The sequence below is a fragment of the Scyliorhinus canicula genome, unplaced genomic scaffold (assembly GCF_902713615.1).
Source record: "Scyliorhinus canicula unplaced genomic scaffold, sScyCan1.1, whole genome shotgun sequence".
Lineage (NCBI taxonomy): Eukaryota > Metazoa > Chordata > Chondrichthyes > Carcharhiniformes > Scyliorhinidae > Scyliorhinus > Scyliorhinus canicula.
Genome location: NW_024055744.1, coordinates 176480 through 203213, shown reverse-complemented (window position 1 = coordinate 203213; position 26734 = coordinate 176480). Strand labels below are relative to the sequence as shown.

Here is a 26734-nt window from a genome sequence, read left to right as displayed (position 1 = left end):
GACTAAGGGCTTGTAAGTGCCACTTCCTTGGGGAAGTGCTGGGTGATGTCTTGAGTGGGTCCTGGCCACGGGTCGGTCAGAGCTGGCGAACATTGTCTTTTACCTTTCGGAATTGGTCAGTCAGTGAGTGGGGGGATCTCGAGTTGTTTTTTCTCTTCAAGGGAAGGTATTTTGTGTTTTATAAAATGAAAAATGTAATTCAAATATTTTCAGAAAAAAAACATTCCTTTAAGACCTTAAACTGTGGACTCCTCAGTTCATGTGTGGGCTTCACTGTCTTTGGCTGAGGGATTTAAACATGAGGAACATCCCCAGATCCTCCAGTCTTATAAGAACAAAGTAAATTCCAGGAACAGGCCCTTTGGCCCTCCAAGCCTGCACTGACCATGCTGCCCGTCGGAACTAAAAGCTCCTACCCTTCTGGGGACCATATCCCTCTATTCCCATCCTATTCATGTATTTGTCAAGACGTCATTATCATATCTGCTTCCACTACCTCCCCCGGCAGCGAGTTCCAGGCTCCCACCACCCTCTGTTCAAAATGCTGGCCTCGTACATCTCCTTTAAACTTTGCTCCTTAAACCTATGCCCCCCTCGTAATTGACCTTGCACCCAAGGAAATAGCTTCTGTCCACTCTGTCCATGCCCCGTATAATCTTGTAGACTTTTATCAGGTCGCCCCTCAAACTCCGTCATTGTCCAACCTATCCTGATAGCTAATGCCCTCCATACCAGGCAACATCCTGGTAAATCCTTTCTGTACTGTCTCCAAAGCCTCCACAAATTTCTTTGATTTGATTTATTGTCACATGTACCAAAGTACTGTGAAAAGTATTTTTCTGCGGCCAAGGGAACGTACACAGTACATATATAGTAGACAATAAAAGAATAATCGACAGAGTACATTGACAAACAGTGATTGGTTACAGTGTGAAACAAGGGCCAAACAGAGCAATACGTGAGCAAGAACAGTATAGGATGTCATGAATAGTGTTCTTACAGGGAACAGATCAGTCCAAGGAAGAGTCATTGAGGAGGCTGTGGGGAAGACATTGTTCCTATATGTGGATGTGCAGGTCTTCAGATTTCATATCTTCTGCCTGATGGAAGGGTCTGGAAGAAGGCAATGCCTGGGTGGTAGGGCTCTCTGATAATGCTGTCTGCCTTCCTGAGGCAGAGGGAGGTGTAGACAGAATCAACGTGTAAATGGCAAGCTTCTGTGATGCATTGGGCTGAGTTCACCACAGTGCAGTTTATTGCTATCTTGGGCCGAGCAGTTGCCATAGCAAGCTGTGATGCAGCCAGATAGTGGTACATCTGGAGAAGTGGGTGATAATCGATGCAGACATGCCAAATTTGTTTAGCTTCCGTAGGAAGTAGAGACGTTGCTGGGCTTTCTTGACTGTTGCATGAATGTTAGTGGACCAGGACACTGTTGCTGATGGTGACTCCCAGGAACTTAAAGCTCTGGTAATGTGGCGACCAGAATTGAACAAGATATTTCAAGTGAAGCCTAACTAAGGTTCTAAAAAGGTGCAACATGACTTGCCAATTTTTAAACTAATGGCCATGGCCGTTGAAGGCAAGTGTGCCGTATGCCTTCTTGACTACCTTCTCCACCTGCATTGCCACTTTCAGTGAAGTGTCCACCTGTTCTCACAGATCCCTCTGCCTATCAATACTCTTAAGGGTTCTGTCATTTACTGTATATTTCCCATCTGTATTCGACCTTCCGAAATGCATTCCCTCACATTTGTCTGTAATAAACTCCATCTGCCATTTCTCCGCCCAAGTCTAGAGCTACTGTATCCTTTGACGGTCCTCATCGCTTTTCGCAATTCCACCGACCTTTGTGCTGTCTGCAAACTTCCCAATCAAATCAGTTATTTTCTTCCAAATCATTTGTACATATTACCAACAGCAAAGGGCCCAGCACGGATCACTGAGGAATACCACATGTCACAGCCCTCCATTCAGAAACACACCCTTCCGCTGTCCTCTGTCTTTCATGACGGAGCCATTTCTGTATCCATCGTGTCAACTCACCTCTGATCCTGTACAACTTCACCTTCTGAACCAGTCTGCCATGAGAGACCATGTCAAAGGCCTTACTGAAGTCCATGTAGACAACATCCACTGCCCTACCCTCATCAATCATCTTCGTCACTTCCTCGAATAACTCGATCATGTTGGTGAGACACAACCTTCCCTTCACAAAACCATGTTGCCTCTCACCAATACGTCCACTTATTCCGAAGTGGGAGTAAATTGTGTCTCAATGAATCCTCTCCAAATATTTCCCTACCACTGATGTACGGCTCAACGGCCTGTAATTACATGGATTATCCTGGCTACCCTTCTTAAACAAAGGAACAACATTGTCTATTCTCTAATCCTCTGGGACCTCCCCTGGAGCCAGTGAGGATACATTTATCTCAAGGCCCCAGCAATTTCCTCCTTTGCCTCTCACAGTATTCTGGGGTATATCCCATCAGGCCCTGGGGACTTGTCTACCTTCATGTTATTAAGACCCCTAGTACATCCTCCTTTTTGATCTCAACATGACCCAAACTATTTACACACCCTTCCCCAGACTCATCATCCACCAAATCCTTCTCTTTGGTGAATGCAAGCAAAGTACTCATTTAATACCATGTCAATTTCCTCTGCCTCCACGCATAGATTCCCTCCCCTGATCTCGAGTGGGCCAACCCCCTCCCTGGCTACTATTTTGCTCTTTATATATGTATAAAAAGCCTCGAGATTTTCCTTAATCCTGCTGGCCAATGACCTTTCATGACCCTTTTTAGCCCTCCAAATTCCTTTCTTAAGTTTATTTCTACTTTCCTTGTATTCCACACTTGCTTCATGTGTTCCCAATGGTGGTGAGGGATATGCCGGCCTATGAGGTTACAGATTATGGTTGAATATTAAGCTGCTGATAGAATAGAAGCTATAGAACAGTACAGCACAGAACAGGCCCTTCGGCCCTCGATGTTGTGCCGAGCAATGATCACCCTACTCAAACCCACGTATCCACCCTATACCCGTAACCCAACAACTCCTCCCCTTAACCTTACTATTAGGACACTATGGGCAATTTAGCATGGCCAATCCACCTAACCCGCACATCTTTGGACTGTGGGAGGAAACCGGAGCACCCGGAGGAAACCCACGCACACACGGGGAGGACGTGCAGACTCCACACAGACAGTGACCCAGCCGGGAATCGAACCTGGGACCCTGGAGCTGTGAAGCATTTATGCTAACCGCTATGCTACTGTGCTGCCCCACTACCGTGATGGCCCACATCACCTCTTGGGTACCCTGTTTTATCGAGATGTGTTCTGAATCTACCCCATTTAGCACAGTGATAGTGTCACACAGGACAATGTAGAGTATCCTCAGGGTGAAGATGGGAATTTGTCGCCTAAGATCACAAGAATATTGATTTTCTATTCTTCCTGCCAAAGTGGACAAGTGAAATGCATCACATGGCCCGAGGCCAGGACAAAGTTACTCTTTAATGGTTTAATTACAGAACAGCAGAACTAGGGGACAGAGCCTCAAACTAAGGGGAAGTAGATTTAAGACTCAGTTTAGGAGGAACTTCTTCACCCAAAGGGTTGTGAATCTATGGAATTCCATGTCCAGTGAAGCAGTAGAGGTTCCTTCATTAAATGTTTTTAATATAAAGATAGAGTCTTTTGAAGAATGAAGGGATTAAGGGTTATGGTGTTCGGGCCGGAAAGTGGAGCTGAGTCCACAAAATGATCTCATTGAATGGCGGAGCAGGCTCAAGGGGCCAGATGGCCGACTCCTGCTCCTAGTTCTTATAACAACTGCTGCAAATCCCTAAAGGTTGGATGAGCAACGGTCTGGAACCGTTAACTCCCAGCCATTGATAATTAACAGTTGTACTTCAGTTCGACGTCTTGTTGTGTGAAGAAAACAACTGTGAGGTTTCAAACCTTCAATCGTGTGTCTTAAATTAGTTTAACCTTTAACTTGTAGTTTCTGGAAAGAAGCAGTCACTTTCTGTCACAGTATAGGACCACCTTTGGTTTGTGAACTTAAAGAGTTTAAGTTCTCCAGTCAGTTTTCATAGTTCTTTAGTTATTTTAACTCCTATTACTTACAAACATGTATTCGTTGAATGTCATGCTGTATTCCCGTAACAGCCTCCCTGAACAGGCGCCGGAATGTGGCAACTAGGGGCTTTTCACAGTAACTTCATTTGAAGCCTGCTCGTGACAATAAGCGTTTTTCATATTCATTTCATAGTGTATTTTGCTCTCTCAACATTTACACACTGATCACCTTTAAGCATTGATTTTATGGACACTTGGCAAAACTTTTATCTCTGAAATGACTTTGTAATTTCTGTATTAGTTTAAGGCTGTGTCAGTTTGTGCCCTTTTCATTAACTGAGTTCCAAGCTTTTGAAGCCACTACGAAAACATAACACAAGTAGTTTATTTTTCAAAACATATTGATACGTGCCTGTCCCAGAGAGAACTCTACAGGATTTCATTACGTCAATTAGACATTTGGGACAATGGGCCTGTGATGAGTGTATTTCAGATAGATTGTATTATAGGTATTTGGTGCAGTAAGGGTTAAAGGCCTGGGTTAGTGTGTGTATGACTGCTGCAGTCACGGTGCAGTAAGGGTTAAAGGCCTGGGTTAGTGTGTGTATGACTGCTGCAGTCATGGTACAGTAAGGGTTAAAGCCTGGGTTAGTGTGTGTATGACTGCTGCAGTCACGGTGCAGTAAGGGTTAAAGGCCTGGGTCAGTGTGTGTGACTGCTGCAGCCATGGTGCAGTAAGGGTTAAAGGCCTGGGTTAGTGTGTGTATGACTGCTGCAGTCATGGTGCAGTAAGGGTTAAAGCCTGGGTTAGTGTGTGTGTGACTGCTGCAGTCATGGTACAGTAAGGGTTAAAGCCTGGGTTAGTGTTGTAATATGTAAGGTGTGTAAAGGGTTAACAAGATGATGTTCATGTATCTCAACACTAGATGGCACCAGAGTAGTCATATAAATGCCGGTATCTCCAGGAGTTCGGGGAGAAGATTAGTGAAAGGTTGAGATAATGTGTTAGTTGTATTAGAAATATATTACAGATTTCTGTAGCATAGATTTAATACTGTTGTTTGATTAGCTATTATTTAGTAAAGTGTGTGAACCATTTGAAGTAGTGTAAAATAAACTAGTTTTATTTCAAATACATAGCATTCTTTGTCAACGCTACAACTTTTAGTCATCTTGGAGGACTACACAAGGAACATCACAGTAGAGTGGGGGCTATGCCAGGCCATGTGGTTGCAGATTGTGGTTGAATACAATTCTGCTGCTGCTGATGGCCGAGTTGCTAGATCTGTTCAAAGTCCATCCCATTGAGCACAGTGGTAGTGCCACAACACGATGGAGAGTATCCTCAATGTGAAGACGGGACTTTGTCTCCACAAGGACTATGCGGTGGTCACTTCTACCAACACCGTCATGGACAGATGCATCTGCAGTAGGCAGATTGGTGAGGATTAGGTCAAGTATGTTTTCCCACTTGTTGGTTCCCTCACCACCTGCTGCAGTCCCACTCTAGCAGATATGGCCCTTGGGGCCCAGCCAGCTCGGTCTCTGATGGTACTGTCGAGCCACTCTGGGTGATGGACACTGAAGTCCCCACCCAGAGTATATTCTGAGCCCTTGCCACCCTCAGTGCTTCCTCAAAGTGGTGTTCAACAAGGAGGAGTACTGATTCATCAGCTGATGGTGGCCGGTACGTGGTCATCAGCTGGAAGTTTCCTTGCCCATGTTCAACCTGAAGCCATGAGAGTTCTGCCAGGTCTCCCAACCACGCCGAGGCCCTGGGCGGTATCACCGACTTCCGTCCAAGCAGGACTCGCCTCTGAGCTACAAACAATGAAACAGACAACACGTCAGCCTTCCTCCCTCAAGGAGTTCTGGGCAGTCTGACACCCCAAAGATCGCCTCCAGTGGACACGGCTCCAGCTCGACCACAACGATCTCCGACATGGTCTCAAAGAATGAGACCCAGAACCCAACAAGCTTGGGGCAGGACCAGAACACGTGAGAGTGATTCACTGCCCCCCCCCTAAACAATGCTCACACCTTCAGGCACCCCAGGGAAGAACCCACTCATACGCATCTTAGTTACTCTCTAACTATTTCAAACTGTATCAGGATCCGGGCGGCATGGTGGCACAGTGGTTAGCACTTTTTCCTCAGGTCGCCGAGGACCCAGGTTCAATCCCGGTCCCGGGTCACTGTCCGTTGGAGTTTGCACATTCTCCTCGTGTTTGCGTGGGTCTCACCTCCACAACCGAAATATGTGCAGGGTAGGTGGATTGGCCACGCAAAATTGCCCATTAATTGGGAAAAAAATTGGGCACTTTAAATTTTAAGTAGCACAGTGGTTAGTACTGTTGCTTCACAGCACCAGGGACCCGGGTTCAATTCCTGGCTTGGAACACTGTCTGTGTGGAGTCTGCACATGCTCCCTGTGTCTGCGTGGCTGTCCTCCGGCTGCTCTGGTTTCCTGAAAGACATGCTGTTAGGTGAATTGGACATTCTGAATTCTCCCTCAGTGCACCCGAACAGACGCCGGGGTGTACCCATAACACCATAAGTCATAGGAGCAGAATTAGGTCACTCGGCCCATTGAGTCTGCTCTGTCATTCAATCATGGCTGATATTTTTCTCATCCTCATTCTTCTGCCTTTTCTCCATAACCCCTGATCCCCTTATTGATCAAAAACCTATCTATCTCTGTCTAAAACACACTCAGTGAATTGGCCTCCACAGTCTTCTGCAGCAAATAGTTCCACAGATTCACCCCACTCTGGCTGAGGAAATTCCTCCTCATCTGTCTTAAAGGATCATCCCTTTTGTCTGAGATTGTGTCCTCTGCTTCTAGTTTTTCCTACAAGTGGAAACATCCTCTACACATCCACTCTATCCAGGCCTCGCAGTATCCTATAAGTTTCAAGAAGACCCCCCCCCCATCCTTCTGAACTACAACGAGTACAGACCCAGAGTCCTCAATCATTCCTCATAGGACAAGCTCTTCATTCCAGGGATCATTCTTGTAAACCTCCTCTGGACCCTTTCCAAGGCCAGCAGTCCTTAGATACGGGGCACAATACTCCAAATGGGGTCTGACCAGAGCCGTATACAGCCTCAGTACATCCCTGCTCTTGTATTCTAGCCCTCTCGACATGAATGCTACCATTGCATTTGCCTTCCTAACTGCTGACTGAACCTGCACGTTAACCTTAAGAGAATCGTGAACAAGGACACCCAAGTCCCTTTGTGCTTCTAATTTCCTAAGCATTTCCCCATTTAGAAAATAGTCTATGCCTCTATACCTCCTTCCAAAGGGCATAACCTCACACTTTTCCACATGGTATTCCATCGCATATTCCCATTATACCTCCTTCCAAAAGGCATAACCTCACACTTTTCCACATTATATTCCATCTCGTATTCCATCTAACGGAATCATTAACTTTCCTTGTTCGCCACGGTTGTGTCACTTTTCCTGTTGGAATTTTGTTCCTTAATAGAATCTAGATTTGTTGTATAAATGTGAAATAAAAGTCACAAAATACCCAGAGGACCACAGGCTGCTTTCCCCTTTGAGCAAGAAAGTGAGAGCGAGCGAGCTGACTGGCAGTGATTTAATCTGAGGGTCACCACACCTCAGGCGAGGGGTAATGTTGATAAGGCCGGGCCTTCATGGTTAACCTCACCCGGTGTGGGAGTCGAACCGAGCTGTTGGCCTCGCTCTGTATCACGAACTAGCCATCAACCAACTGCTTTTTAAATTTAGAATACCCAATTCTTTTTTTCCAATTAAGAGGCAATTTACCGTGACCAATTCACCAACCCTGGGTTTTGGGGGTGAGACCCAGTCAGACACGGGGAGAATGTGCAAACTCCAACGGACAGTGACCCGGAGCCAGGATCGAACCCGGATCCTTGGCCCCGTGATCCAGGTAAATGAAACAAAAAAGGTAACCACCAGGGCCCATCTCCATGGCAACATGGCATGCTTTGGGAGGTTCCAAACAGAAATAGGAACTAAATACCTTCAAACTTCCAAACACCCTTTCACTTTGTGATCCTTGTGCAATTTGAAGCCAGGTATTAGCAACAAGGCTCAAAGAGAATCAGCCCACTGGAGGCAAAGTAGTGAGACCTGCCAGTCCAGCAGAAAGAAACCCTCCAACCATCCCCACTGATCACCTGTCAGAATGAACAAAATGCAGCCCTGGGTGCAGAGCAGAAACAATAACAGCAGAATCCAACCCCTGTAATCAATTGTGAAATTGTTGGTGTCACAGGAGGTGTGGTGAAACATGCAATCCCATCTCACATTGAGAGGTGGACGGCGTCTCCCCAGTGCGAATTCGCTGGTGTCTCCGCGGGTTTGATATGTGACTAAATCCTTTCCCACACTGAGAGCAGATGAACGGCCTCTCCCCAGTGTGAACTCGCTGGTGTCTCCGCAGGTGATATGACTGAGTGAATCCCTTCCCACACTGAGGGCAGGTGAATGGCTTCTTCCCAGTGTGAACTCGCTGATGTTTCCGCAGGTGGGATAACTGACTGAATCCCTCCCCACACTGAGAGCAGATGAACAATTTCTCCCCGGTGTGAACTCGCTGGTGTTTCCGTAGTTTGGATCCTTCAGTAAATCCTTTCCCACACTGAGTGCAGGTGAATGGTCTCTCCCCAGTGTGAATTCGCTGGTGTGACTGCAGGTTGGATCCTTGAGCAAATCCTTTCCCACACTGAGAGCAGGTGAATGGCCTCTCTCCAGTGTGAACTCGCAGGTGTCTCCGCAGGTTGGATACTTGAGCAAATCCTTTCCCACATTGAGAGCAGGTGAATGGCCTCTCCCCAGTGTGAACTCGCTGGTGTGCCTGCAGGTTAGATACTTGACTAAATCCTTTCCCACACTGAGAGCAGGTGAATGGCCTCAGCCCAGTGTGAATGCGTTGATGAATCTCCAGCTGCAATGGGGCTCTGAATCCCTTCCCACAGTGCCCACATTTCCACCGTTTCTCCATGTTTTGGGTTTCCTCGTGACTCTCCATGTTGGACACCAGTTCAGACCACTGGTAGGGTCTCTCCTCACTGTGAATGTTGTGATGTTTTTTCAGGCCGTGTAACTGATTAAACCTCTTTCCACAGTCAGTTCACTGGAACACTCTCACTGGGGTGTGTGTTGTGTGGGTCTCGATGCTTTTCCAGTCACACTGATGTTTGAAATCTTTAGAAGCCGACAGTTCGGGCAAACATTTCTCCTTCTGGATTCAAACGCCGATGATATTCAGGTTAAAGGGAATCGAGTGACTGTCAGATCGAGACATAATGTTTGAGATTTCGATCTGTAATTCCTCCTCGTCTAATATCCTGTAAAAATAATTTACAAAACTCATCACTGTCGGTGCAGGATAGAAACTCAGAACAGACAATTCTAATTTCTATGTCACATTTTTTCCTCTCTCTTATTCCCCGAAAGCTGTAAATCTCCATCCCACACAATCTCCCTCCATTCTCACTCTGCTATATCTAATATTCACCCTCCCAATTCTCCTGAAGGTGCTGATTCAGGCTGATTGACAGATACAAGCTCACAGCTTCCTGTCCAGAAGGTCACAACAAATATGAGCAGCAGTCGGCCATTCGGCCCATCAAACGTGAACCATTCAATGGGATCATTGGCCGATCTACCTCAGCTCCGTTTTCCCACACTATCCCCATATCCCTTGACACCCTCAATATCTACAGGAGGGACATAGAGAACCTGGTGGACTGGCATAACAACAACAATCTCTTCCTTAATGTCAGCAAAACTAAGGAGCTGGTCATTGACTTCAGGAAGCAATGTATCGTACACACCCCTGTCGGCATCAATGGTGCCGAGGTGGAGATGGTTAACAGTTTCAAATTCCTAGGTGTGCACATCACCAACAATCTGGTCCACCCACGTCGACACTACAACCAAGAAAGCACAACAGCGCCTATACTTTTTCAGGAAACTAAGGAAATTCAGCATGTCCGCATTGACGCTTACCAACTTTTACAGATGCTCCATAGAAAGCATCCTATCTGGCTGCATCAGAGTCTGGTATGGCAACTGCTTGGTCCAAGATCGTAAGAATCTATAGAGTCGCGAACTCAGCCCAGTCCATCACACAAGCCTGCCTCCCATCCACTGACCCTGTCTACACCTCCCTCTGCCATGGGAAAGCGGGCAGCAGAATCAAAGACCCTCCAATCCGGGTTACTCACTCTTCCAACTTCCCCCATCAGAGAAAAGTCTGAGAACACGCACTAACAGGTTCAAAAACAGTTTCTTCCCCGTTGTTACCAGACCCCTGAATGATCCTCTTATGAACTGAACTGAACTCTTCACACATCTTCTCTGCTGAGTAGTATTGCACTCTGTATGCTCACCCCTTGCCTGTGTATTTATGTCGGTCCTTTGGGTTTTCTTTCATGTCTGGAATGATCTGTATGGACTGTCCTCAGAACAATACTTTTCACTGTACACGTGACAATAAATAAAACCAATCAATCAATAATCTCTCTCGTAACTGTACCCCGGTAGTCCAGGTATCGTGGCGTATCGTTTTAGCAAATCTATATTGCAGTCCCTCCAAGGCCAAAATATCCTCCGGAAGGTGAGGTGGCCAGAATGGCTCACAGTTCTCCAAGTGGGGTCTTACCAGGGTTTTGTACAACTGCAGCATAACCTCTGTGACTTTATACTCCAATCCTCTGGATATAAATGCTAGCATTCCTTTTTGATTATTTCCTGCACTTGTTTGTGGCATTTTAAGAATCTCTGCACCTTCGGCATCCACTGTACTTAACCTCTTTCCATTTAGAAAGTCCTCTGTTCTATTCTTTTTGGTTCAAAACAGATAACCTCACACTTGATTACATTGAATTCCATCTGCCACAAATTTGCCCATTCACCTAGTCTGTCAATATCTCCGTGTAATTTTATGCCATCATCTGAGCTGCCTACAATGCCACCGAACATTGTATCAACAGCAACAGTGAAGAGGCCTTTCGCCCAGCAAGTCTGCACAAGTCAGAATACAGGAGGGAGATAGAGAACCTAGTGGAGTGGTGCAGTGACAACAATCTCTCCCTCAATGCCAGCAAAACTAAAGAGCTGGTCATTGACTTCAGGAAGCAAAGTACTGTACACACCCCTGTCAGCATCAACGGGGCCGAGGTGGAGATGGTTAGCATTTTCAAATTCCTAGGGGTGCACATCTCCAAAAATCTGTCCAGGTCCATCCACGTTGACGCTACCACTAAGAAAGCACAACAGCGCCTATATTTCCTCAGGAAACTAAGGAAATTTGGCATGTCCCATTAACTCATACCAACTTTTACAGATCCTATTTGGCTGCATCACAGCCTGGTCTGGCAACTTTTCAGCCCAAGACAATAAGAAACTTCGGAGAGTCGTGAACACTGCCCAGTCCATCACATGAACCTGTTTCCCGCTGCCTGGGGAAAGCGGGCAGCATAATCAAAGATCCCTCCCACCAGGCTTACTCACTCTTCCAACTTCTTCCATCGGGCAGGAGATACAAAAGTCTGAGAACACGCACGAACAGACTCAAAAACAGCTTCTTCCCCGCTGTTACCAGACTCCTAAATGACCCTCTTATGGACTGACCTCATTAACACTACACCCCTGTATGCTTCATCCGATGCCAGTACTTATGTAGTTACATTGTGGACCTTGTGTTGCCTATCATGTGTTTTATTTTATTTCCTTTTCTTTTCCTGTACTTAATGATCTGTTGAGCTGGTCGCAGAAAAATACTTTTCACTGTACCCCGGTACACGTGACAATAAACAAAATCCAAATCCAATCCAACACTGACACACGAAAAACTCCTGACCTACCTACCTAACCCCATTTACCAGCAGTTGATCCATCGCCTTGAATGTTATGACGTCCAGTCTTCATCCAGGTACTTTTTAAAGGATGTGAGGCAACCCACCTCTACCACCCTCCCAGGCTGTGCATTCCAGACCATCACCAACCTCTGGGTAAACAGGGTTTTCCTCAAAATCCCCCTTAACATCTTGCCCCTCACCATGAACTTGTGTCCTCTTGTGACTGACCCTTCAACTAAGGGGAACAGCTACTCCCTATCCACCCTGTCCATGGCCCTCAATCTTGTGCACCTCAATCAGGTCGCCCCTCAGTCTTCTCTGCTCCAATGAAAATGACCCACGCCTATCCAACCTCGCTTCATAAATGTTCCATCCCAGGCAACATACTGGTGCATCGCTTCTTCACACCCTCCAGTGCAATCACATCCTTCCTATAAAGTGTCGACCAGAACTGCACACAATACTCCAGCTAATAATAATGATGATACAATGATGAACAAGCTTTTTCCAAGAGTGGGGGTGTCAGTTACAAGGGGTCACGATTTGAAGGTGAGAGGGGGAAAGTTTAAGGGAGATGTGCGTGGAAAGTTTTTTACGCAGAGGGTGGTGGGTGCCTGGAATGCTTTACCAGCAGAGGTGGTAGAGGCGGGCACGATAGCATCATTTAAGAGGCATCTAGACAGGTATATGAACGGGTGGGAACAGAGGGAAGTAGACCTTGGAAAATAGGAGGCAGGTTTAGATAAAGTTTCTGGATCGGCGCAGGCTGGGAGGGCCGAAGGGCCTGTTCCTGTGCTGTAATTTTCTTTGTTCTATAATCTTTCTTAGTGTCACAAGTAGGCCTACATTAATACTGCAATGAAGTTACAGTGAAAATCTCCTTGTTGCCCCAGTCCTTCTGCAGGCACCTGTTCGGGTACACAGAGGGAGAATTCAGAATGTCCAATTCAACTAACAAGAAGTCGTTCCCCATTTAGAAAATAGTCTCTCGATTCTCCCCACCCCCACCAAAGTGCATAACCTCACACCTTTCCATATTCTATTACATCTGCCACTTCTTTTCCCACTCTCCTAACCTGTCTAAGTCCTTCTGCAGCTTCCTGAACACTACCTGTCCCTCTACACATCTTTCTATCATCTGCAAGCTTAGCAACAGTGCCTTCTGATCCTTCCTCCAGATCGTTAATGTATTGAATAGTTGTGGTCCCAACACTGGCCCCTGTGGAACACCAATAGTCACCGGCTGCCATCCTGAAATAGACCCCTTCACCCCACTCTCCGCCTTCTGCCTGTCAACTAATCCTCTAACCATTCCAGTACCTTGCCCCGAACACCATCGGCTCTTATCTATATTTGGCAGCCTGCTGTACGGCACCTTGTCAAAGGCCTTCTGGAAACCCAAATGGATCACATCCATTGGCTCTCCTTTGTCTAACTTCCTTTTTACCTCCTCAAAGAATTCTGAAATCACCTGAAGAAGGAGCCGTGCTCCGAAAGCTCGTGTTTGAAACAAACCTGTTGGACTTTAACCTGGTGTTGTAAGACTTCTTACAAAGAATTCTAACACATTTGTCAGGCACGACCTCCCCTTGATGAAGCCGTGCTGATGAAGCCCTGATGACGGATGCATGCCGGGGGATCTCCGAGACACTGTGACTATATTTAGGAAGAGAGACAAGTCTGATTGTGGTAACTGCACAGGCGACTCTCTGCTGTCTGCCACAGAGAAGATCATTGCCAGGATCCTCCTCAATTATCTCCTCTTAGTGGCTAAAGAGCTCCTTCCAGAGTCACAGTTAGGTTTCCCTTCACGAGGCACCAACGACATGATCTACACTACTTGACAAACTCAAGGAAAATACAAGGAACAGCACCAATCGCAGTTCTTGGTCTTTTCTGACCTCACAAAAACCCTTCACACTGTCAAAGTGATGTTTTATTCAGTATGTTCCTCAAATTTGGCTGTCCTCAGAACTTGGCCACCATCCTCCACCTGCACCACGATGGCACACAAGCCATGATTCTCATCAATGGATACACCCCAGACACTATCTCAGTGAAGACTGGGATCAGACAAGGCTGTGTGACTGCATCAATCCTCTTCCCCATCACGGTAGTACAGTGGTTAGCACTGTTGCTTCACAGCACCATCAACCTGGGTTTGATTCCCACTTGGGTCACTGTCTGTGCGGAGTCTGCATGTTCTCCCCGTGTCTGCATGGGTTTCCCACAAGTTCCGAAAGACGTGAGGTGAATTGTTAAGTGAATTGGACATTCTGAATTTTCCCTCAATTTATCCGAACAGGCACTGGAGTATGGTAAATCGGGGATTTTCACAGTAATTTGACTGCAATGTAACAAAGATTATGATCTCACCTCCAGCAAATTACCCACTGGTGTGGAGATAATCGACAGGATTGGGGATTTTCACAGTAACTTCATTGCAGTGTTAATATAAGCTTACTGTGAAAAGCTCCCAGTCGCCACATTTCGGCGCCTGTTCGGGAAGGCTTGTACGGGAATTGAACCGTGCTGCTGGCCTGCCTTGATCTGCTTTAAAAGCCAGCGATTTAGCCCAGTGTGCTAAACCAGCCCCTGTGACAATAATAAAGACTTTATTGTTATTATGATGTATAAACTGCAACTGTGGTATAAAAAATTAAATTCTGAATAAAAATCAAGTCAAATCAGTTTGTGTTAATCATAGTTAATCACTGTAGTGTTAATGTCAGCCTACTTGTGACACAAATAAAGATTATCTCACCTCCAACAAATTACCCTCGGGTGTGGAGATAACTGACAGGACAGGAAACCGACACCACCTTCAAAACAAAACCAGAATCAGTTCAACCTCAGACATTAAGCTCCAGTTTGCAGATGTCTGATCTGTTTGTTCTATCCATCCATCTCCCTTGATTCTATAACCATTAATACTCTTTTCTCACAAACTTCTAGCAATCTCAGTTTTTATAGTTTCTGTTGACTGAATCTGAACAGAATTGCAGATTTCACTATATTTTGTGGTGATTTCTGACATTGCACCTGAACAGCCCAGTCTCAGTTAGATAAATAAATCTCACTGATTTGGACATTTAAATGGTGACAATTATTTTACTCTAAACTGGTAATGCAACACAATTTCAAAACCATAATAATAATTTGAGTAAAACACTGCAAAAGATGGAAATGTGAAGTGAAAACAGAAAGTTGTGGAAATCCTCAGCAGGTTTGGCAGCTTCTGTGAAGAGGATGATGTGGAGATGCCGGCGTTGGACTGGGGTGAGCACAGTAAGAAGTCTTACAACACCAGGTTAAAGTCCAACAGGTTTGTTTCAAACACGAGCTTTCGGAGCACGGCTCCTTCTTCAGGTGAATGGAAAGGCTTGTTCCAGAAATGTTTATATAGACACAGTCAGAGATGCCCCGGAATGCGAGCACCTGCAGGCAATCAAATCATCAAAGATGCAGAGAGAGAGGTAACTCCAGGTTAAAGAGGTGTGAATTGTCCCAAGCCAGTTCAGTCGGTAGGCCTCTGCAAGTCCAGGCTTGTTGGTGGGGGCCGAATGTAATGCGACATGAATCCCAGATCCCGGTTGAGTCCGCATTCATGCGTGCGGAACTTAGCTATAAGTTTTTGCTCAGCAATTTTGCGTTGTCGCGTCTCCTGAAGGCCTCCTTGTAGAATGCTGACCCGGAGATCAGAGGCTGAATGTCCTTGACTGCTGAAGTGTTCCCCAACTGGAAGGGAACAGTCCTGCCTGTTGATAGTCGCACGATGCCCGTTTATTCGTTGTCGCAGTGTCTGCATGGTCTCGCCAATGTACCACGCTTCGGGACATCCTTTCCTGCAGCGTATGAGGTAGACTACATTGGTCGAGTCGCACGAGTATGCGCCGCGTACCTGGTGGGTGGTGTTTCCACGTGTAATGGTGGTGTCCATGTCGATGATCTGGCATGTCTTGCAGAGATTACCCTGGCAGGGTTTTGTGGTGTTGTGGTTGCTGTTCTGAAGGCTGGGTAATTTGCTGCAAACAATGGTTTGTTTGAGGTTGCGCGGTTGTTTGAAGGCCAGTAGTGGGGGTGTGGGGATGACCTTGGCAAGATGTCCATCCTCGCTGATGATGTGTTGGAGGCTGCGAAGAAGTTGTCGTAGTTTCTCCGCCCCAGGAAAGTACTGGACGACGAAGGGTACTCTGTCAGTGGTGTCCCGTGTTTGTCTTCTGAGGAGGTCGGTGCGGTTTTTTGCTGTGGCGCGGTGGAACTGTCGATCAATGAGTCGAGCGCCATATCCCGTTCGTACGAGGGCATCTTTCAGCATCTGTAGGTGTCTGTTGCGCTCCTCCTTGTCTGAGCAGATCCTGTGTATACGGAGGGCTTGTCCATAGGAGATGGCTTCTTTAATGTGTTTCGGGTGAAAGCTGGAGAAGTGGAGCATCGTGAGATTATCTGTGGGCTTGCGGTAAAGCGAGGTGCTGAGGTGACCGTCCTTGATGGAGACGAGTGTGTCCAAGAATGGAACTGAATTTGGAGAATAGTCCATGGTGAGTTTGATGGTGGGATGGAACTTATTGATGTCATCGTGTAGTCGTTTCAGTGATGTCTCGCCGTGGGTCCAAAGGAAAAAAATGTCATCGATGTATCTGGTGTATAGCATCGGTTGAAAGTCCTGTGTGGTGAGGAAGTCCTGTTCAAACTTGTGCATGAAGATGTTGGCATATTGAGGTGCAAATTTGGACCCCATGGCTGTTCCGTGCGTCTGGATGAAGAATTTGTTGTCGAAGGTGAAGACGTTGTGGTCTAGAATGAAACGGATGAGTTGCAGAATTGCGTCTGGAGATTGGCAGTTGTCGGTGTTGAGGACTGAGGCTGTTGCAGCAATGCCGTCGTCATGGGGGATGCTGGTGTAGAGTGCCGAGACATCCATTGTGACGAGGAATGTTCCTGGTTCAACTGGTCCATGGGTGCTGAGTTTCTGTAGGAAGTCCGTCGTGTCGCGACAGAAGCTGGGTGTACCTTGTACGATGGGTTTCAAGATGCCCTCGATGTGGCCAGAGAGGTTCTCACACAGGGTCCCATTGCCTGAAACGATAGGGCGGCCTGGTGTGTTGGCCTTGTGTATTTTCGGGAGGCAGTAGAGATCTCCAATGCGGGGATTACGTGGGATGAGAGCACGTAGGGTGTTCTGAAGGTCTGGATCTAAGGTCTTGATCAGTCTGCTGAGTTGGCGGATGTGTTCCTTGGTTGGATCTGCGGGTAACTGCCTGTAGTGTTCCTGGTTGTCGAGTTGTCGGTATACTTCTTTGCAGTAGTCTGTTCTGTTCAGTATGACGGTTCACACCTCTTTAACCTGGAGTTACCTCTCTCTCTGCATCTTTGATGATTTGATTGCCTGCAGGTGCTCGCATTCCGGGGCATCTCTGACTGTGTCTATATAAACATTTCTGGAACAAGCCTTTCCATTCACCTGAAGAAGGAGCCGTGCTCCGAAAGCTCGTGTTTGAAACAAACCTGTTGGACTTTAACCTGGTGTTGTAAGACTTCTTACTGTGCTCACCCCAGTCCAACGCCGGCATCTCCACATCATGGCTACCATTGACACCGCAAACTGCCGGCTCAAAGTGGAGAGGATCTCCAGGAAGATCGCGCATATAGACACTGACATTCAGTTTCTACAAAGATGCAAAAAAGCAGACAAGATCCCGAAAGGACTACAGATCAAAAACCCACTCAAGTCGACTTACAACACAGACTACGCTGAAAGACTCTGCCACCGCACCTCTGTCACACTCCTCAAACACCTCGTACACCAACTCTACAGCAGTCGACGCAACCTGGAAACCAAGAGAGAGGCCATATTCTCAACTTGCGCTCAGGACACAGCAGACCAGCTGCGGAACACCGCCAAACAGATGAGACAGCAATACTATGCCACCTACATGCACACCAAGAACAGGAAGCTTGAGAAACTTGGCATCACCACCAGCAGCAATCAAGCTTCTCCCGGTACAACAGTCGAAAACAATACAGGGAAATCCATTGTCAACTTGTCAGACTACACCCTTCAACCAGACGAAATCGAAGTCCTCAGCAGAGGGCTCAATTTCTGCACCACCACCAAAATGGACCCCATCAGTCTCGCGGCAGATACGGAGGAATTCATCAGGCGAATGAGGCTCCGGGAATTCTTCCACAGACCCCAAGAGGCCGACAGCGAACCCAGGGACACGACCAATGAACCGGAACAGCAGACCGCGAGATCTGCAGTGCAGCAACCGAAAAGGAAAGAGTCAAATTGGACCCCTCCGGAAGGCCGCTGCCCTAGACTCGACATGTATGCTCAAGCCGTCAGAAGTCGTGTCAATGCCAGATTCATCACTCGCAATCACAAGGCAGCCTCAAACGTCACCCAAGCACAACGCAACGCCATCCGCACTCTCAAGACCAACCGCAACATCGTCATCAACCAGCAGACAAAGGAGGGGCCACCGTCATACTGAACAGAACAGACTACTGCAAAGAAGTATACCGACAACTCGACAACCAGGAACACTACAGGCAGTTACCCGCAGATCCAACCAAGGAACACATCCGCCAACTCAGCAGACTGATCAAGACCTTAGATCCAGACCTTCAGAACACCCTACGTGCTCTCATCCCACGTAATCCCCGCATTGGAGATCTCTACTGCCTCCCGAAAATACACAAGGCCAACACACCAGGCCGCCCTATCGTTTCAGGCAATGGGACCCTGTGTGAGAACCTCTCTGGCCACATCGAGGGCATCTTGAAACCCATCGTACAAGGTACACCCAGCTTCTGTCGCGACACGACGGACTTCCTACAGAAACTCAGCACCCATGGACCAGTTGAACCAGGAACATTCCTCGTCACAATGGATGTCTCGGCACTCTACACCAGCATCCCCCATGACGACGGCATTGCTGCAACAGCCTCAGTCCTCAACACCGACAACTGCCAATCTCCAGACGCAATTCTGCAACTCATCCGTTTCATTCTAGACCACAACGTCTTCACCTTCGACAACAAATTCTTCATCCAGACGCACGGAACAGCCATGGGGACCAAATTTGCACCTCAATATGCCAACATCTTCATGCACAAGTTTGAACAGGACTTCCTCACCACACAGGACTTTCAACCGATGCTATACACCAGATACATCGATGACATTTTTTTCCTTTGGACCCACGGCGAGACATCACTGAAACGACTACACGATGACATCAATAAGTTCCATCCCACCATCAAACTCACCATGGACTATTCTCCAAATTCAGTTCCATTCTTGGACACACTCGTCTCCATCAAGGACGGTCACCTCAGCACCTCGCTTTACCGCAAGCCCACAGATAATCTCACGATGCTCCACTTCTCCAGCTTTCACCCGAAACACATTAAAGAAGCCATCCCCTATGGACAAGCCCTCCGTATACACAGGATCTGCTCAGACAAGGAGGAGCGCAACAGACACCTACAGATGCTGAAAGATGCCCTCGTACGAACGGGATATGGCGCTCGACTCATTGATCGACAGTTCCACCGCGCCACAGCAAAAAAACCGCACCGACCTCCTCAGAAGACAAACACGGGACACCACTGACAGAGTACCCTTCGTCGTCCAGTACTTTCCTGGGGCGGAGAAACTACGACATCTTCTTCGCAGCCTCCAACACATCATCAGCGAGGATGGACATCTTGCCAAGGTCATCCACACACCCCCAATACTGGCCTTCAAACAACCGCGCAACCTCAAACAAACCATTGTTTGCAGCAAATTACCCAGCCTTCAGAACAGCAACCACAACACCACAAAACCCTGCCAGGGTAATCTCTGCAAGACATGCCAGATCATCGACATGGACACCACCATTACACGTGGAAACACCACCCACCAGGTACGCGGCGCATACTCGTGCGACTCGACCAATGTAGTCTACCTCATACGCTGCAGGAAAGGATGTCCCGAAGCGTGGTACATTGGCGAGACCATGCAGACACTGCGACAACGAATAAACGGGCATCGTGCGACTATCAACAGGCAGGACTGTTCCCTTCCAGTTGGGGAACACTTCAGCAGTCAAGGACATTCAGCCTCTGATCTCCGGGTCAGCATTCTACAAGGAGGCCTTCAGGAGACGCGACAACGCAAAATTGCTGAGCAAAAACTTATAGCTAAGTTCCGCACGCATGAATGCGGACTCAACCGGGATCTGGGATTCATGTCGCATTACATTCGGCCCCCACCAACAAGCCTGGACTTGCAGAGGCCTACCGACTGAACTGGCTTGGGACAATTCACACCTCTTTAACCTGGAGTTACCTCTCTCTCTGCATCTTTGATGATTTGATTGCCTGCAGGTGCTCGCATTCCGGGCATCCCTGACTGTGTCTATATAAACATTTCTGGAACAAGCCTTTCCATTCACCTGAAGAAGGAGCCGTGCTCCGAAAGCTCGTGTTTGAAACAAACCTGTTGGACTTTAACCTGGTGTTGTAAGACTTCTTACTGTGCTCACCCCAGTCCAACGCCGGCATCTCCACATCATCCTCTTCACAGAAGCTGCCAAACCTGCTGAGGATTTCCACAACTTTCTGTTTTCACTTCACATTTCCATCTTTTGCAGTGTTTTACTCAAATTATTATTATGGTTTTGAAATTGTGTTGCATTACCAGTTTAGAGTAAAATAATTGTCACCATTTAAATGTCCAAATCAGTGAGATTTATTTATCTAACTGAGACTGGGCTGTTCAGGTGCAATGTCAGAAATCACCACAAAATATAGTGAAATCTGCAATTCTGTTCAGATTCAGTCAACAGAAACTATAAAAACTGAGATTGCTAGAAGTTTGTGAGAAAAGAGTATTAATGGTTATAGAATCAACCTGGTGTTGTAAGACTTCTTACTCTGTGAAGAGGAAGAGAGTTAACATTTCCAATGCAATCTGATTCTTCGTCAGAACTGAGAGTTTGCAGCATTATGGTTTCATTTGACAGACAGAATGAATGTGAACTTTGTGGTTCTTACAGATACCTGGCTGTAATTCTGATTCCAGACCTTCCTCTGAACACTTTGCAACCTCAGCTCCAGCTCATTGTCCTTCACTAAAGACCCGGATAGAAAATCCCGCCACAAGATGGCGGCGGTCGCCGGGTGACCCGGGGGCCCGTCACCGGGGAGGAAGCCCCGCCCACCCCCTCTAACTATACAAACATGGCCGCCCCAACGCTCCGCGCCAGGAACAAAAGACCCGATCTCCATTACCAAGATGGCGTTGGTCGCCGGGTGAACCGGGGGCGGTTACCGGAGCGGAAACCCCGCCTACTTTCTCTTTCCATACCAAGATGGCCGTTCCAGCACTCTGCTCCACAAACAAAAGTCCCGAGTTCCATTCCCAAGATGGTGGCGGTCACCGGTTACCCCGGGCCTGTCACCCGGCAGGAAGATCCGCCCACTCTCTCATCCCTAACCAAGATGGCCGCCGCAGCATTCCGATCCAAGGACAAAAGACGCGACTTCCTTTCCCAAGAGGGGTCCGGTTGCCGTAGAAAATCAACACCCGAACTACCGTCTTCCTATTGGTCGGCACCTGCCTTCAATCACTCCCCAGCCATTGTGAGTTGGAGCATGCGCAGTGCAGCTATGAAGCTGGATTCAGGCGGATGAGTGGAGGCCCCAAACCCCCCAATATTTACATAGAATTTACAGTGCAGAAGGAGGCCATTCGGCCCATCGAGCCTGCACCGGCTCTTGGAAAGAGCACCCTACCCAAGGTCAACACCTCCACCCTATCCCCATAACACAGTAACCCCACCCAACACTAAGTGCAATTTTGGACACTAAGGGCAATTTATCATGGCCAATCCACCTAACCTGCACATCTTTGGACTGTGGGAGGAAACCGGAGCACCCGGAGGAAACCCACGCACACACGGGGAGGTTGTGCAGACTCCGCACAGACAGTGACCCAAGCCGGAATCGAACCTGGGACCCTGGAGCTGTGAAGCGATTGTGCTATCCACAAGGCTACCGTGCTGCCCCTAAGACCCATTGGTTTTATTGTCAGTCTGCAGACAGGAGCTGGAGAACTGAACCCAGGCAGAGGAGGAAAGAAATTGTGCAAATGGTGAGATGGGTTTGGATTTCAGCCCAGGGAGGAGGGGGAGTGTGTGGGACGGTGATTTACAGCTTTGGGGGAACAAGAGAGGGAAAAATGTTCCAGAGAAACTAGAATTGCCTGTTCAGAATTTCTATCCTGGACTGACAGTGATGGCCTTTGTAAACTCCGTTTACAGGGTATTGGAAGCAGAGTATTGGCTGACAGAAAACTCAAACCAAACATCAAGATTTGACAGAGTCACTCAATTATTTTGAACCTGAATATCACAGTCTTTGAATGTGGAAGGAGCAATGTTTGTCTGTTCAGTTTGATTTTAAACATCAGTGTGATTGGAAAAGCACAGAGACGTACATACACAGTAAGTGTTCCATGAACTGACCGTGGAAAGAGCTTTCAACAGTTACATAGACAGAAAAATCATCACACCATTCACTGTGGGGAGACACCGTCCATGTGTTGTGTGTCTGGACAAGAGTTCAACTTGTCATTCAACCTGGAGAGACACAAGGACACCGGCACCATGGAGAAACCATGGAAATGTGGGGACTGTTGGAAGGGATTCAGTTACCCTTCTGAACTGGAAATGCATCGGCGCAGTCACACTGGGGAGAGGCCATTCACCTGCTCCACCTGTGGGAAGGGATTCACTCAGTCATCCAGTCTGCTGACACACCAGTATGTTCACACAGAACAGACACCTTTCAAATGTTCTGAATGTGAGAAGAGATTTAAAAGCAAAAAGTATCTGTTGAGACACCAACACATTCACAGTGAGGAGAAGCCATTCACCTGCTCCTTGTGTGGAAAGGGATTCACTGCTACATCTAACCTGCAGAAACACCAGCGAGTTCACACTGATAAAAGACCTTTTAAATGTCCAGACTGTGGGAAGTGCTTTAAAACTTCCGGGGAAGTGACCTGTCATCAACGTGTTCACACTGACGAGAGACCATTCAGGTACTCTCACTGTGGGACTGGCTTCAGGCGATCATCTGAACGTACTGTACATCAGCGAATTCACACTGGGGAGAGACCGTTTACCTGCTCTGTGTGTGGGAAGGGATTCATTCAGTCATATCACCTACTGAAACACCAACAAATTCACTCTGACCTAAAATCTTTTAAATGTTTTGATTGTGAGCAGAGCTTTAAAAGCAGCAATGGTCTAGTAATGCATCAGCGAATTCACACTGGGGAGAGACCGTTCACCTGCTCTGTGTGTGGGAAGGGCTTCACTCAGTCATACAACCTGCTGAAACACCAACTAATTCACTGTGATATATAACCTTTACAATGTTTTGCCTGTGAGCAGAGCTTTAAATGCAGCAATTGGCTGATGATACACCAGCGAGTTCACGCTGGAGAGAGAACATTCACCTGCCCCAAGAGTGGGAATGGATTCACTGACTGAAACACCAGCGACTTGATGAGTGTCTGCAGGGATTGGATTCGGCTGTTTTTGCTGCTGTCAATCAGATCCAGGACTGAATGTGTGGGTTAACCCTGAGGTGTGTAAGAAACGTGCCTCAGTCGCTCTCTTCCATGGTTCAGAGCTCCGAGATACAGACAGAAGGCTTCTTTACAACTGTGTTTAGAGGCAACAAGATTAATGATGAATGCTGGAAACTTCAGATTTTAGTCCGGGAGTCAGCGTTTACCCAAAAAGGGGGTCCATGTCTTGATAATTTTGAAGAGTTTATGAAAAACAACAGGTTAGATGCGGTACACCAGCTAAATCGGCAGAAAATGCATGTGACCCATAACAGTTGTAAGGCTCCTTCCTGTTTATTCCCTTATTTTCACTATCTTTTATTTTGTCGTTATTATTTTTGATCCACAGATGATTAATGGACATGTCTTTAAATCAAGCAGGATTAATAGACATGTATCTTTTCGTCAAGCAGGATTAATGGACACGTATCTTTTCGTCAAGCAGGATTAATGGACACATATCTTTAAATCAAGCAGGATTAATGGACATGAATCTTTAAGTTAAGCGGTAGACTTCAGAAGTTACTGGAGAGAATACTAGTTCCTGCTGGTTTGAATGCTGATCTCCGGGGCTGGAGGTGACAGTCTCCTCGGAATGGATTACTGATCCCGGATCAGGGGGATGGTGATCTCCGGGTCTGGAAGTGACCGTCCCCTCGGAATGGATTACTGATCCCGGACCAGGGGGATGGTGATCTCCGGGGCTGGAGGTGACCGTCTCCTCGGAATGGATTACTGATCCCGGATCAGGAGGATGGTGATATCCGGGGCTGGAAGTGACAGTCTCCTCGGAATGGATTACTGATCCCAGATCAGGATGGTGGTGATATCCGGGGCTGGAAGTGACCATCTCCTTGGAATAATTTACTGATCCCGGGTCAGGCGGCTGCAGATTTCCATGGTTGGGGGTTCTGATCATTTATTTAACTATCTATTTATCACTGAGTGTCTTTAAGACAGAGATAGATAGGTTCTTGTTAATAAAGGGATCAGGGGTTATGGGGAGAAGACAGGAGAATAGGAATGAGAAAAATCTAAGCCATGACTGAATGGCGGAGCAAACCTGATGGGCTGAATGGCCAAATTCATTGTTCTTCAAACATTTTTTCCGGGACCCATTTTTACCAACCAGCCAACCTTCAGGACCCAACCCAGCCGACCTTCGCGACCCGTGCCGGCCGACCTGCGCGACCCGCCATTTTCTCTTACCTTGTTTGCTGCTGACAAAAATGGAGGAAATGGTTTTGGGTCCCTTTGGCCCTCGTACACGTTCCTCCAATGGAACCTGTTGGATGAAGGTGAAGCCTTCTGGTGTTGGAAAGTATGGAGTCTCCATCTGTCCAAAGTTTTGAATTTTTTTCCTGTAAAGTTTTATCAAATAAAACTGCTTCAAGAAGACCACCATCATACCGGTACCAAAGAAGAACCAGGCAACATGCCTCAATGACTACCGTCCGGTGGCCCTGACTTCAGTTGTAATGAAGTGTTTCGAGAGGATGATCATGAAGCGCATCACCTCCATACTTCCAGAATGCCTTGATCCACTGCAATTCGCGTATCACCGCAACCAGTCCACATCAGACGCCATTTCCCTGGCCCTACACTCATCCCTAGAGCATCTCAACAACAAGGACTCCTACATCAGACTCCTATTTATTGACTACAACTCCGCCTTCAACACCATAATCCCAGCCAAGGTCATATCAAAGCTCCAAAACCTGTGACTTGGCACCCCCGCTCTGCAACTGGATCCTCGATTTTTCTGACCAACAGACCACAGTCAGTAAGAATGAACAACAACACCTCGTCCACAATAGTCCTCAATTCCGGGGCCCCGCAAGGCTGCATATTTAGCCCCCTACTCTACTCCCTGAACACACACGACTGCATGGAAAACTTGGTTCCAACTCTGTCTACAAGTTTGCTGACGATACGACCATAGTGAGCCGGATCTCGAATAACGACGAGTCAGAATACAGGAGGGAGATAGAGAACATAGTGGAGTGGTGTAACGACAACAGACTCTCCATCAATGCCAGCAGAACTAAAGAGGTGGTAATTGACTTCAGGAAGCAAAGTACTGTACACACCCATGTCAGCATCAACGGGGCTGAAGTGGAGATGGTTAGCAATTTCAAATTCCAAGGGGTGCACATCTCCAAAAATCTGTCCTGGTCCACCCACGCGACGCTACCACCAAGAAAGCACAACAGCGCCTATACTTCCTCAGGAAACTAAGGAAATTCGGCATGTCCACATTAACCCTTGCCAACTTTTACAGATGCACCATAGAAAGCATCCTATCGGGCTGCATCACAGCCTGGTATGGCAACTGCTCGGCCCAGGACTGCAAGAAACTTCAGCGAGTCGTGAATACCGCCCAGTCCATCACACGAACCCGCCTCCCATCCATTGATTCCATCTATACCTCCCGCTGCCGGGGGAAAGCAGGCAGCATAATCAAAGATCCCTCCCACCCGGCTTACTCACTCTTACAACTTCTTTCATCGGGCAAGAGATACAAAAGTCTGAGGACACGCACAAACAGATTGAAACAGACTCAAAAACAGCTTCTTCCCCACTGTCACCAGACTCCTAAATGACCCTCTTATGGACTGACCTCATTAACACTACACCCTGTATGCTTCCTCCGATGCCGGTGCTTATGTAGTTACATTGTATATCTTGTGTTGCCCTATTATGTATTTTCTTTTATTCCCTTTTCTTCCCATGTACTTAATGATCTGTTGAGCTGCTCGTAGAAAAATACTTTCACTGTACCTCGGTACACGCGACAATAAACAAATCCAAATCCAAAATCCCCCCCCGAATTTGTAAAAAAAAATAAAATGAATAAATGAAAAAAAAATTAAATGAATAAAATAAATGAATAAAAACCACTTCAGAACTTGTAACTGTTCAGAACTGTTTTTTAAAAAAACATGTTCGTGGCCGCTTGCTGCCGCCGTTATGAAAAGCCGGCTGCTGCGTGGGGATTTGCGCGATCAGGAGCGCTGCGGACAACGGCTCCAGACACCCGACCTTGACCTACCAGTGGGTCGCGTCCCCGACTTTGAAGAACACTGGCCTAATTCTGCTCCTATATCTTATGGTAATTTTGTGGCTCTTGCTGGCTAGGATCTGT

General features: G+C 47.2%; 1 protein-coding gene and 1 long non-coding RNA gene across 2 annotated transcripts in view; one reads left to right on the top strand and one right to left on the bottom strand.

Moving 5' to 3' along the window:
* LOC119960858 (zinc finger protein 850-like) overlaps positions 1-23849 on the top strand; it is a 196003-nt gene extending 172154 nt beyond the window's left edge. Inside the window, exon 4 of the mRNA XM_038788447.1 lies at positions 22663-23849. Coding sequence (XP_038644375.1) covers positions 22663-23383 — 721 coding nt within the window. The 3' untranslated portion in view covers positions 23384-23849. The remainder of the gene's footprint in view (positions 1-22662) is intronic.
* LOC119960866 lies at positions 9269-21091 on the bottom strand. The gene is made up of 3 exons (XR_005459539.1): positions 21012-21091; positions 14722-14779; positions 9269-9440 (listed from the first exon to the last, which is right to left on the bottom strand). It is a non-coding gene; the product is annotated as an uncharacterized LOC119960866 (long non-coding RNA).
* Positions 23850-26734: the final 2885 nt, after the last annotated feature.